This window comes from Vanessa tameamea, chromosome 11 (genome assembly GCF_037043105.1).
Source record: "Vanessa tameamea isolate UH-Manoa-2023 chromosome 11, ilVanTame1 primary haplotype, whole genome shotgun sequence".
Classification (NCBI taxonomy): Eukaryota; Metazoa; Arthropoda; class Insecta; order Lepidoptera; family Nymphalidae; genus Vanessa; species Vanessa tameamea.
In genome coordinates this window covers 7,722,003-7,736,167 of record NC_087319.1, presented here as the reverse complement: position 1 = coordinate 7,736,167, position 14,165 = coordinate 7,722,003, and the positions used below count along the sequence as shown (strand labels likewise).

General features: G+C 30.6%; 1 protein-coding gene across 2 annotated transcripts in view; it reads right to left on the bottom strand.

Moving 5' to 3' along the window:
- Positions 1–81: 81 nt before the first annotated feature.
- Positions 82–14,165, bottom strand: part of LOC113402498 (leucine zipper putative tumor suppressor 2 homolog) — a 99,711-nt gene continuing 85,627 nt past the window's right edge. For both annotated transcript variants that reach the window (XM_026642776.2, XM_026642777.2), the window contains 3 exons: positions 3,933–4,040; positions 2,020–2,239; positions 82–1,200 (listed from right to left, as the gene is read on the bottom strand). In XM_026642776.2, the coding sequence (XP_026498561.1) occupies positions 499–1,200; positions 2,020–2,239; positions 3,933–4,040 (1,030 nt within the window). In that variant the 3' untranslated portion in view covers positions 82–498. The remainder of the gene's footprint in view (positions 1,201–2,019; positions 2,240–3,932; positions 4,041–14,165) is intronic.

The window sequence follows — 14,165 nt, the reverse complement described above, 5'->3', positions numbered from 1 at the left end:
AATCTGCTCGTTTTAAATAGAACAATAAAAATCATAAAAAAAAACGCTGTTTTATTTCAAATAAAACAAAATTATGTAATTAAAACATTATTATTAATATTATCTACAATAGCTTTAATATTTTTTAAAAAATATTATTTAATCTTTACCTAAATTTACGTATTTTATTATGCTAGTAAATGTACAATAATTTAATTTATAAATGTGATATTAAATAAATTGCCAGCTGAGTATTTAAAAATTAAATAAAAAGTTCAGTAGTATTAAATCAAAGACTACAATAGGATATATCTATACTCTTCACTTGATAGATTTCTATCTCTTACTCACAAGAGCAAGAAAGGGCTAATGACAATAAACCAATCAGATCTATGTTTAAACAATAGCAAGACAATTCGATAACTGACAACCATCGAGACCACGCGGCAAGAGGACGCAAATTATTTACACAAGCATTAGTAAACATAAATAAATATTAAACTATGTAATTTGGTACATTTACAACTCTATGGTTTTGTGTTGGTTCAGATTCTTCATATTCTTATTGCAGAGCTCTAATTCTAGCCTCAGGCCGTCGATTTCGGCTTCGAGGGTGCGAGATCTCTTGAACATTTGCACGTAGTTCATCTGTAACTGTTTCTGGTATCTCAGAACTTTGTCCTTCTCCTCCGACCATTTTCTTCTTTCGTTGTTAAACTGGGCTTCCTTATTCTCTATCTCGCACTTGAGCCGGTCGACCACGGCGCTGGCTTGGCACGAGTCCCCGCACGTGTCCGGCAGCTCTCCGTTGAGTCTTTGCACCTCGGCGTCCTCTAGAGCGCTGTCGCTCGAGGTCCAGTGATACTCATTCGTTTTGCAAACGTCGTAAATTCCCCTCATGGTCCTCCCGCATTCGATCCCTTCGTATCCGCTGAGAGATACGTCGGAGAGTTCCTGTCTCAGTTCTTTTACTTCTGTTTTTAATTTTTCTATTTCGCTTTTATTGCTCTCTTTAGTCTTTGACATTTCGGTTACTTTCTCCATCAAGTCGTTCGTCAGTCTGTCGACTTCAGCTTGCAATCTTTTTAAAGATTTGTCTTTCTCCTCTGATTCTGCTCGTAGTCTCGACGTCTCTTTGTCTTTCTTGTCTAGAGCTTCCCTGAGTTGGCGACAGTCGGCTTTCAGTGTAAGGTATTCGTGACCTTTGGCGGTTTGTTCGTTCTGGAATGATAAATTAAAATGTGAAATTTAAAAAACTAAAAATTATAGCTATTATATTTTCTATTTTAGTTTTGCTATAGAAAAACCGTAAGGAATTTTTTTTTTTAAAGATTTTTTTAATACAAATTGGAACAAAAAATATTTTAACTTTTATAGGACATACATATTTCCTGCCACTTTCCTACGGAGGCAATTATTTAGATTACTCTCTTAGTTGTTTACAATAAAAGTTTGTTGAATTGAAATCCTTGGGACTTTATAGATAATATGATGATGGGGGTACTTACTAAGCGGGGAGGCTTAGTGAGTACCCATCATCGTATTATCATATTGCTGTGATTCAATTTGAGACATATCTTAGACAAACGGGCGGAACCGTGGTATGATAAATAATTTATACATGACATTGTCTATATGCGGAGACCACTTAACATAGTAAAAAAAACAACTTCTTCTAACATTTATAATAATATTATAAAGCTGAAGAGTTTGTTTGTTTGGTTTAACGTGTTAATCTCAGGAATTACTGGTCCGCTTTGAAAAAATATTTTAGTGTTAGATAGGCCATTTATCGAGGAAAGCTATCATCTCTGCTCGACTCTTCGACCAATAGAAGCGGAGTATCAATGATTGCGAAAAGGGGAAAATATATCGATTTTGAGAATTTCCGTTGCGGGTGTTTCGTAAACGATTAGAGTTTCACAAAAATCATGCATGACCGAATCTCTAATATAACCGAGCAAAGTCGGGACGAGCGTCTGGTACAATCATAAAAATGATAAAATAACTCAGCGATGAGCGACAGTCGCGTAATCGTACCTGAGCATCCTTGAGCTGCGTCTTGAGCAGCGCGATCTCGCCGGCGCGCTGGCACAGGCTCCACTCGGTGTCCTCGAGGCGCTGGCGCAGCAGCGCGCGGTCGCGGCGCACGCGCGCCAGCTCGGCGTCGCGCTCGTCCCGCGACCGCGCGCCGTAGCTCTGCAGCATGAGGCGCGGCGCTCGCAGGCGCACGTCGTGCCCTCGCAAGCGGTCCGTTGAACTGCAATCGTGACAATCGTTCGCAATATTATTAGGTTTCCTCTTTCGATGAGACGCTATCGTTTATTTGCGAAGTTAGCGTCTCATTTTTTCAACTATTATTTTACCGTAGCGGAACTTTCATTAAAACTTTTCAAGAACTGTAGAACTATATTGGACGCTGCTAGAACTGAATTTCATTTGTGACATGCAGTTGAGTTGCTAACTTCACACACGTAATGCATTGACATTTTCAAACCATTCACTTTTGTCGCACATGCAATAGTCGGTAGCTGTCACGTAGAAATGATTAATTTCGTAAAAAAAAAAAATATTGACACAGATCGCCCGTTGTTTTCGTGTACGACGATCTTTTACGACTACATTTATATGAAAAACTCAATCATATTATTAAGATATATATCGTATTATATAATGAGAATAATAAATTAATAATAAACTTATAACTATATACTGCGAATTCCTTACATTAACAACTAGAAAGAACTTCTTTATTGTTATATCTTAGCTTCCTACTTCCTTCTAAGATACGGACATGCATCAAGCTATTTTGTAATTAATTCATATATTACATTACAAGAAATACATATATTATTCTATTACTGTATCAACTGTAGTAAATAATAATATTAAGCTGCTATAATACATATTTTATTTATATAATATTTTTATATATATCTACGGTATCTACCGTAAAGTATCTACTGTAAAGTGTTCATAATTTCACATACGATGTACAAGTGTAAATATACATTAGAAGTGACGATTAAAAAAAAATTAATTTGTAATTATCGAATGTTTTATTTCAACTTGTTTAGTGTCTTACTGTGATTTGGAAACCAAACCTAGTCGAAATATTCTCCGAAGTTGAAATAATATTTCAATTATAAGCACAACTAACGTTCGCGTAAAATTAATTTTATGTTTGTTTGTATGGTTAATTAAAATTAATTTTATGTCTACGGTTAATAACACTTGCATAATTGTTATTAATTTTTTTTTAAGTGTTTATGGATTTCCTGTTGTATAATGCAATGAAATCTTTAAGCGTGGAAGGCACAGTTTTCTGTTTGATGGCATAAATTATATGCGAATCCATAGATTGTAAAATCGTAACATTTAATGGATACACGCATCAAAAGAGCAAATCATCGTAAGTCGTGTTTTAACAAGTAAGATATAATGAAATGATTCGTAAAGATAAATGATAATGATTAGTTTTTAGATAGGAAAATATTTGATACTCGTTATCGCACGCGTCTTTGCTCGCTTTTAGGGACAAATCGACAGGTAATAGGGATAAAAATGTAGCCTAAAACCTTCCTTGGAGTCCAAGCTTGCTTCATACTAAATTTGCTTTGGTCGTGGAAGGGCAACAGATAGACAGAGTTACTTTTGCATTTACATATTAATATAGATTTTAAGCAAAATATATCTAATAATCAAAAATCAACTCTATGATTAATAGTTATCTGATGTTAATATGACATTTTTGAGGAAGACAATGACACAGTTTTCATGAACTAAATAATTAAGACATTTATCAACAAACAAACCCAAAAACACAAGCAGAAGCAGACGTAAACTAAAATTGTACAGTAATATGAAACTTTAAGAATTTATATAACCTATAAACACAAAAATAAATTTAAGTAAGTATGGCGAAGAATAAATATATAGGTAACTTATTATACCTATAGTCATGGTGATCCCGCTCCAATTCAGAAACACCAGAGTCAGCAGGCGAGGGCGCCGGCACAGGCTCTTTGCACTCGGAACCCAATCCTGAACTCGATTTTGTCCTGAAAAAAGTTATATGTAGATAAGTCATCAGCGACCAGAACGCATAAATGTAAGTCGTTATTAGTGATTAGCAAATCTTAATCGAAGAAGATGTATCATTTATTTTGCTACACTAATTTTATGTACTGGAATTGCCAAAGAAAAAATCTGTTACGAAGATTTTGATAAGATCTTAATTGCCGCACTCATTTTAGTCCTAATTGATTGACTAATTATTATCATTAATCCCTACACTCAGAATAGAGTCGGCTCTCAGTATGCGTCCTGAGAGGCAGACATATCTGAGTTGCCAAGGTTGGTGGCGCATTGGCGATGAAAAGTATGGGGAATACTTGGTTAATATTTGTGCCAATATCTATGGATAGTGGTGACCAATTTCTATCAGGTTCATTTGCGCATCCGCCTACTTACTCGTGTATCACAAAAAACCCTCTAATGTTTCCATCTCCCTGTAATTGTTGGCTTTTATTGTATTTGCAACTGTATGCAATTCTTTCGAAAGTCACTAACAACTATAAAATAATGTTTCATCATTTACCGACGCCTTTAAGGTAAACTTTAGACGTCATATATTATAATTCGAATTAAAACCTTGTCTTTCTAAAAATATGATAGTATCGAATCAAGAATTGTTACACAACAACTATCACAATAATAAAATGAAAATAAAAACTAAAACGAAATAAATAATAGTTTATTACAATACAATACATAGATATAAATCATTAATGAAAAATTATAAATTATGTTCACGCTGTTGCAATTTAGTTAATTGGATAAGACTTTTTAACAAAGGCATAGTTTTTAAAGCAATTTCCTTATCACCAAATAGATTATGTCTATAAATTATCGTTAATTGAAACTGCTGTTACAAATGCAATTCGATAATATAATTTGATAAGAAATCAATAACTATTCTAATAACGTATAACTAGCAGTGTGTCCCGGCGTTGAATGGGAATAAAAATATAGGTATGAATACCAACTAAATCGCTCGAGGTAAGGCTCGCTATACAGAAGGGCAGCAGCTTAGGGCTATACATATTTCTTCATTATTTGCAAGTTAAATGGTCCAAAGCCTAGTTTGTATATGAAGTTGGAAATTGCATACTCGATTTCGCTGATACCGGACAATTTATTGTGTCATTATTGGTATTATCATTAGTAGTGTACGCGTGCCTCTGTTGGTTGACATGCGTAGTTTAAAGATTCTATGATAATGTACTTCGATTACGTTTTCTGTATCGAATCCTTATTTATTATTACGTCGTCGATTAGTTCAAAGGAACGGATATAATTGAACGGTAAATTTGTTAAGATATTTTATTATTTTGTTTACATTGGCTTTCTTTTGAATGTGTATGTTTATCAGTATTTTTTTACAAAAATCTGTAAAGTTGTCGTTCTGATTCGCATTTTGCGCGATGTTTTAGTGATTTAGGGTAATTGTGTTTTGAATGTAACAGTTTTTTTTTTATTTTTCGACCTCGTTTCGGTGTGTGACTTAAGTAACTTATGGTTACGTATCTTTTTAAAAAGTTTATAAGATAATTGTTTAAGATTATTAAAAATATTATTGCTTTCATTTAATCAAATTATAAATTTAAAAAACTGTGTTAAGCTTAAGATGATGATTTTTGAAGACATAAAATGTACCCTAAAAAATTAAAACACAGTTTTTTCTTCTTTTAAGTAAATGTGACTGTTTTAATATAATAATTTAAATATTTATGAGAAAAATTGAGTTTGTGTGCTTGTGATAACGAAATGTTAATTTGGTATTTTTTTTAATTATTAAATGTCACAAATTTCCTTTTTAAATTGTAGTAAAGATAGTGTTTATCGACCATTTAGTTTCGGAAGCAACTTCGGGGTGGTTGAAATTTGACAGACTTAAATATTACCTAACCAATGAATCACACAATTCGCTGACAAAATGTGGGTTTTGCGGTTTTTAACGGTAATATATACATATTTTTACTTGTTGATCTCAATTGAGCCTTATGTTAAGTTAGGTATGAAGGTATGAGCGTCTCGGTCGACAGCCTGTCGTGCTCCAGCAGCCGAGCGTGGTAAAGTGAGACCAGGTTGAAACTGCCGAAGAAATGCCATTTTTATCACCTCGTAGTCAAATAAAACCTTATATTTTAACGAACTTTCAAAACAATAATTTTAGCAAGTCATGGAGTTAAATTGTGCGTGTGTATTATTAATTATTAAAAAAAATGTATTTGATAGCCAAGGTGGGTTGAGCCTGAGAGAAATACACGTTGATCTTAACGGAAAGTCCTGGGTTCAAATCTCGTCAAACGTCACTAAGTTTTCATGTGCTTAATTTTTTTATCCTGTATTTTACATTTCGTATTCTGCGCTTAAGGATAACATCGCAAGGAGAACTTTATGTGGCATTTTCATTTCTATCCTATTTGTATCCAGCGAACCGCAGTGGAGCTGTTCAGGAGTTAACATTGAGAGGTTATTTGATACATTTTTTTAAAGACAAAAATTGTATAATTTTTTATGTAGACAAAATTTCAATTGATTGTGTTATTGTATAAAGAAAATTAAAATGAAACTCGATAGAAGTTTGAAATATCTAACGAATTTAATTAGCTAAATTACTTTTAATAGTTTTTATGGACATCATGAATGTATGTTACGTGTTACAGAAAATATGTATATATAATTAATATATTTTTAATAAAACTAAACATTTCCATATAATTCGTGTCAAATTAAAATCCTAACGCCCACGAGCGAAACTAAAGCAGTTTCTAAGTTTGATAGTTATAATTTTGTAACAGAGTGAATAAGCGAATGACTGAATGAGAGTACTGGATGTTGATAACAATAGTAGACCGGGAACGGATGTTAATTGCTGCAATTAAATGAAACAATTCTTTAATTATTTATATCGTTAAAATGTTTATTTTATATCTTCCTTAGCAGTAACATTTCGCAATGCGCGGAAGGTTCTTATAAGTGAAGAGGCAAATACATTGCGATATAATGCCAACAAATTATTTTTAATTATCCGTTGTACAATGCAAATTAGACGCCGCAGAGCGTAGTTCCTGACTATCTGATCACCATTATATTCTAAGCAGCCTCCGGTTAAACATAAACTTCTGTTTTCCTAAATTATTAAGTAACACACCGTTCTGTGTTACATCATGATTTTAATTTTATGAACTTCACTAATAGCACCGACAAGGTTGTATGCTCGTTAGTGTTACTAGAATCTTGTGAATCTTGAGAACAAAGAATTATATCGTTTCATCATCGCTCAATTTCGTCAGATGCATTAAACGTCCTCCTAGCTTAAGGCAGAAACACAACAATATAGGATATTATGTTGCAATAAACATACGACACAAACGTGAAATCCGGGCTTTCGGAGCGTTGCGAGAGTGTACCACTGTCGTCTTCTTAACTACGAGTATATACCTCAGGACCTGCTGACTTATAATCTATGCATTAGACCAACAAATCATCTGATTCATAAAGACATCATCTGATTGTATGCTTTTGACGTTTCTTTAACCTATTCAACACTTTTAATTACATTACCTTCCATAATAAGTGGTTGCAAATTATCTCTAAAGACAAGCAACAGGATGATTCAAATCGCACCTAGATATTGTTTTTCCAATCACATGTCGGGTATTTTATTTTTGTAGCAATACAAAAAATATGGACACATGATAACATTGACATTGTTAGGTATACTTAGAGGCATTTACGTTGTTAATGCTACTTTAGTTTTAAATTGCTATGTTCCTTGTGCAAGTAATACCACGTACATTACAAAAGTTAGTAATAATATATTTTTTTTATTTTATATCACGTACATGTGTCTTAAAATAATTATGTACAATGGTAAAAACGCACGTCTAAGTTGTATTGGTCTTAATTATATGTACATTCAATATAACCTTGCTATTTGTGGCATTTTTTGCAGTGTTTTTGCTTTAAATTATGAATTATATATTGAAAGGCTTGATAGCCGCTGAAAACGTTGATGCTCTAAATAGCCTAATTATAACTTGCTCACTTTAAGTTTAATGAGGTAAAATAAAATAAAAATAAAGTAAATTAAATAAAGGATTCTTTTTTTTGACTAACTTCTTACTGACTTCATACATATGGAATTGCAAAATCCGATCTCTTAATATTATTTAGTACGGTCACATTCTAGAACCCTCTTCATAAATTAAAAAAATATATATTCTTAGACAGGATTGACACGCGGCTGCCATATGCTAACGCAATTCTAAGCGGACCTAATGTTTAAAATTTATAAATAGTACCTATATAAGCTCACATTTCCAAAAGCGAATTAAGGGGATTCCCCTTTTAACTATATAATTTCTTTAAATTAAATTTGGTTATATAAATTATTTTAAGTATAATATGTATAAATATACGCAATATATGAAGTCACAGTACCTTATGAGATACAGAAAAAGATAAGTTTTCTTCGTTTGTTTGTTTTTCCAGTTTCAAGCTAAATCTGCTAATTCGACTGATAATATGGAACTTTCATCAACATACATATTAATTTTAATCGTTTTATGTACATGAATAATTATGTCTATTAATTATTTTGCAAGATATTTAAATAGGCACGTAAAAATACCCTGGACGTGTTTAAAATATCTCTCTCATAAAAAAAAACCTTGTAATATTTTCCGTACCTACGAATACGAAGTAGATGTGTATAAAATAACTTTTAGAAAACAATAATGTATTGCACATTGACTAAAATTTTACTTCCAATATTTTACTTTTTTAATATTTAATTCCAATATTTTACTTTATGCGGATGACATAAAAATTTTTAAAACTATAAATTCGGCTCAAGACTGTGTTTCACTTCAATCTGACCTTAATAGCTTAAGTAACTATTGCATTAAAAATCTTTTGTATCTAAATATTAAAAAATGTAACATAATTACGTTCACAAGGAAAAAAAACCCTATCGTATATAATTACTCTCTACAGGATACCTTGTTAGCCAGAATATCAGAGGTTAGGGATCTGGGTGTACTTTTAGACCACAAGTTAGCGTTTACTTGTCATATCGATAATATCACTTCCAAGGCTTATCGTATGCTTGGGTTCATCTTAAGATTGAGTAAAGAATTTACACATTGCTCCACCCTTATTCTTTTATTCAACGCATACGTGAGGTCTATACTTGAGTATTGTTCTACAGTTTGGAATCCCAATTATAACATCCATGTAGATAAGATAGAAAGATTACAAAATAAGTTCTTAAAACATTTGCGATTCAGAGCTGGTTTATCTGATAACGAAGATATCTCTAGAATAGTCCCATTAACTGTGCGTAGACAATTAAGAGACCAATTATATTTGTATAAAATAATCAATAACATGGTTGACTCTAAATATCTTCTAAGTAACATATTATTTAAATGTCCTCGTCTTAGTGCTAGAAATAATTCATTGTTCTTTGTACCCTCATGTAAAAATAAATTTACAAAAAATGTGTTTTTGTACCGTTCTTGCTTAAATCATAATAATAACTTCCAAAAATTAGACATTTTTTGCCCAAAAATTGGTGTATATAAAAGAGCAGTTCGTGATATCTTAAAATGTTAACTGTATCTAAATTGATAAGTACTTATATGCTGTTTTTATTTTTGTTTTAATTTTATATTTTTTTTTTTTGTGTATTAGCTTTAAGTGGAAACTTGATTGATTTGTGTTTTATGTTATTTTTGTTTTATATTACAGTGTTTTTAAAATTGTTTGTTTCCCAAATAAATAAATAAATAAATAAATAAATAAATAAATATAATTTTAATTACAGTGAAGGTTAATTTAAATGCTTTGGCGAACTCTGCAATGTAATCTACTTATAATATAATTAGAAACGCTTCCAAATTATGGAATTAAATTGCAAAAATCAAAACAATATTTATTCAATTTCAAGCTTGCACAACAGGAAACGTATTGTGTGCATTTGATAAAATATCAAAGGAAATAGTTAAACGATGAGTCTGACTTTTAGCTCTGATTTTACATTACGATAAGGCTTGTCGTATAGTGTTTATATTATACCGAAGCATTACATTGCATCGATAAGGTTGAAAATAATGTTTCAGAGGACAATATTATTTAGACGTTTCTTAAGCGATTAATAGACAAATTATATATTTAATTGTTTAAGTGTTAGTATACGTTAATTTTCTTGTTTGATGATAATTATACATTTAATTTGTTTATCTGCGGAATGCATATGTTTTGAGGTTTTGGTGGAATACATTCCGTAGATAAACAAATTAAATATAAAGATACCAGTTGAGTTGTTTTACATTTCATTTATCAACTATACTACTAGTCTCAAAGTCATTTCAGTGGTAACTTTAATGTTGTTATATTATTACTTTACGATCATAGCTAGACAGTTCTATATTAACACTGGACGATAAGTTTATACTTATAATGTAAATCCAAAGACGATATCCGTTGGAATGTTAACGCAAGGCCAAGGGGATTGAATAAAAATATTTACTAACGTTAACAGTTAATCTGAATGTGCACACTATTTAGTTAATTCTATAAACATATTTATTTTTATTTTAAATTTAATGAATTATCAAGGTTTGAATTTGCAAGAAAGTAATTCAATTTTATTAATGAAATTTTACTCATTAGTATTTGCTACTTACTACCGATTTATGTTAGTGTTGTGTATCTTAGTTTATTTTTTTATACATGTTTAAAGTCATGAAGACACACGTTGGTTTCACAATTGCATTTCATTAAGCAATAAGGTATACCAGCTTAAATATACCTACACCTAATTCGTCTTAACAAGTAAGGAAGGTTTTACTCAGAAATGGGACATGTATGGGTTGTTTCTTAAATTTTATTTTTTTAATATCACATTAATTATTTCATATATTGTATGTACCTAAATCATTTGAGATAACATTTTGTAAGCAATCGTAGACTTAATATGACAATCGAAGAAACAAAGTTAACGTTCTTCGTCGTGATTTCTACATATATGTACATATTTACATTTAATGACACTTTTTATGTCACTTACAATGAAACAGCGATATACGGAATAAATTATTAACATTTATACTACTTTAGGGCGTTGACTATAAGGTTCATATTGCAGCGAAAAAGAGCATCCGTTGAATCGTCACGTGAAAGTCATTATAATTATTTTTCGTGTCTAGCACGTAGCTATGCCTATTTAAATTGTACCATTACTTTGAAATGTATCCAGGCTTGCTTTGGATTATATAGTTGTTGTTACTCAAGGATAGAACATTTAAAAACATTGGAAGTTATTGTGTGTTTACGGTATTGTGTAAATATTACTAAAAAATATTACAATTAGTAAAACACATTGCACTTTAACTCTACACTACTAATCTACTCTAATAAATAAAATAGAATAAAATCGAACAAAAAATAAACAGCTATCAACTTAATTGATATATTTAGATAATTTTATTCTATTTTTGTCTTATTAGTTTTAGTTTCGAAACGAGTAATATATAAATAATGCATATTGTAAAGTGTCAATGTGTACATTAAAAAAAAATATGCTTGAAAATGCAGAGTCAATACATACGCGAAACATACGAGACCAAGGACTCACCTATACATCTTTCTTCATCAACAAAATCCCTTTATAGTCATTACACACACTAACACATAAATGACATTTCACAACAGATTATCATTGTTAATTAGTTGATATGTTATTAATAATAATACAAAAACAATTACTCCGATAGGCTATAGACCTACGAAGAACAAACGACGTGACCACGCAGTGTGCTATGTGTGAATGCGAGCGCGTGCCGTATCGGGACGCTAAAACTGTACTTGGCGCATCTATGTTGATAATTATCATTTATTTTTATTAACACCAATTGATAAAGTTTTAAGAGATCGCTATATTATATTATATTAAATTGGAGTTTAATTAGGACTCTAATTTCCAGTTGTCTCAGGTAAAGTATTCATAATAATTAGTTAAGATATATAAGACTCAAATAACAAATACAGTGAATCAATATTGTGTGGTTGTCTATTTATAAGTATTTAAGGACCGCCTTTGGATTATTGTGAATTATTTATGAGTCAGGAATTTATTATGTTTATACAACATATACATAGAACTTAGTAAAGTTATTCACATTTTTATTGTTAATAATTATACTATAATGTATGTTGTATATGTTGTACATTGAAAATATTAATTTATAATATGTAGAGTAAAAAATAAATCTGATAACATCAATGAGTAGTTGCTTTTCTTTTCAAAAATATATTTAAATGACATTAGAATAAATATAAGCACCAAGCTTTGTATCTATCTAATAGAAGAACTTTTGCTCTTTAGTGATACATTTACGGACTGTTACAAACGTATACGTAATGGGATCTACAAAGAAGTCCTTTATCAATATATATGGTTCTCATAATTATAGAAGTACGATTATTTTTATTGACACTCCTAAGTTTTTTGGTTTTAATGACTTAATATTAGGTATATGAATATATACTGATTTTATAATAATATTGAAAGTAAAATAAAGCGTCATATTACGGCTACAAGCCGTACTCATTCACGAATGGTTAAGGCGGCTGCACACGCGAGTTCTGCTAATAACTTTAATTAAACGGCTAATGGACTGGGACCATGAGTCATTGACATGGGGAGAATCATCTGGTGGTCTTTTTATTGATTTTTTTTTCTATTCTACTGTACATCAGAAATTCTTAAGAAATATTCAGCACATAAACGCATTAATGATCTAGTTATTGTGTATCAATCGATGTACACAAATATATTATTATAAATAAAAATGTTTTACTTATAATAGGCAATTTACAATTATTTTTTTAAATATTAGTATTTGCAAGAACGAGAGTTATTACGCACTAGTGGTTTTATTTTCTCTCTGAATAACAAAAAAATATTTAACATATTTATTTAAAATTAAGCTTACTTGCGTAAAGTATGAAGCTTTTTTCGTCTTTTTGTTTATTTTTATTAATAATAATATATTCAAGTATAATCGATATAGATTTATATTGAAAATGCGTTCTTACTTATTCTGAATGATTATGTATGACATTTATTTAATTAAATAGCTTTAAGAGAGAGAGAAAGAATGGCATATATTTAGTAGTAATTTGCAAGTCATCTGTTAATTGTAGTGGAGCATATTGGAAAGCAAAATTTTCTTAATTACATAAGTAATGATTAAATTCTAACGTAGGTACTAGTTGCAATAGCACGCTCCGTTTAGCGAAATGTATTAATTTATAATGTTATTTTTTTACAATTAATTGCACTATAATTGCTTTTATGATAACTCATATGGTCACAAGTATATAATTAAAAAATAAGTAAAATTTCCTTAGAATCCCTTTACTCATTTGGACGACATTAAAGTGCAAATATTGAAACATTTATGACAACACACCAACATGCTTTCAAAATTTTAAATAAATAAGAAGTTAGGTATAACATATTTACATTCCTTTCCTCTCGTAGAAAATGGTTCTACTTCGATTTGAATTATAAAAGTTACGTAAAAATACATAAACATAACCTAAGCTTTTTACCACAAAACCACGATCGTTTGATGTTCTTCAGTATTACAGCATCGTTCCTTTTTAACGTATTAAAAACATACATCATCTTCTTCGTCGTTTTTAAAATTAACTATTTTATATATTTAAATATTAAATATATTTATACGCTTTCTCATTTTTGATATTTATCATTCCAATAATTCTTTAAGAACTCCAAGAGAAATATATAATTATTATAGCTTCAGATATACGATAACAGAAATATGTAATGATAAAAATACTTAAAACAAAGAGTAATTGCAGATTTTATTGCAGTTAAATTATTAATATAATTTCATACCTCAAACGAAGTCACGGGTACAAATTTGTATAAAATAAGTGTACAGTTTTATATTTTTCATTTGAAAGCTAAGATTTCCACCCTAGTGCTTACAATAAATCCTTAAGGCCTGTCACGGTGCGCCCGACATAATCGCGTAATCGTTGCCTCTCCTACCGTTTTCATCTCAAATTGGATAAATATA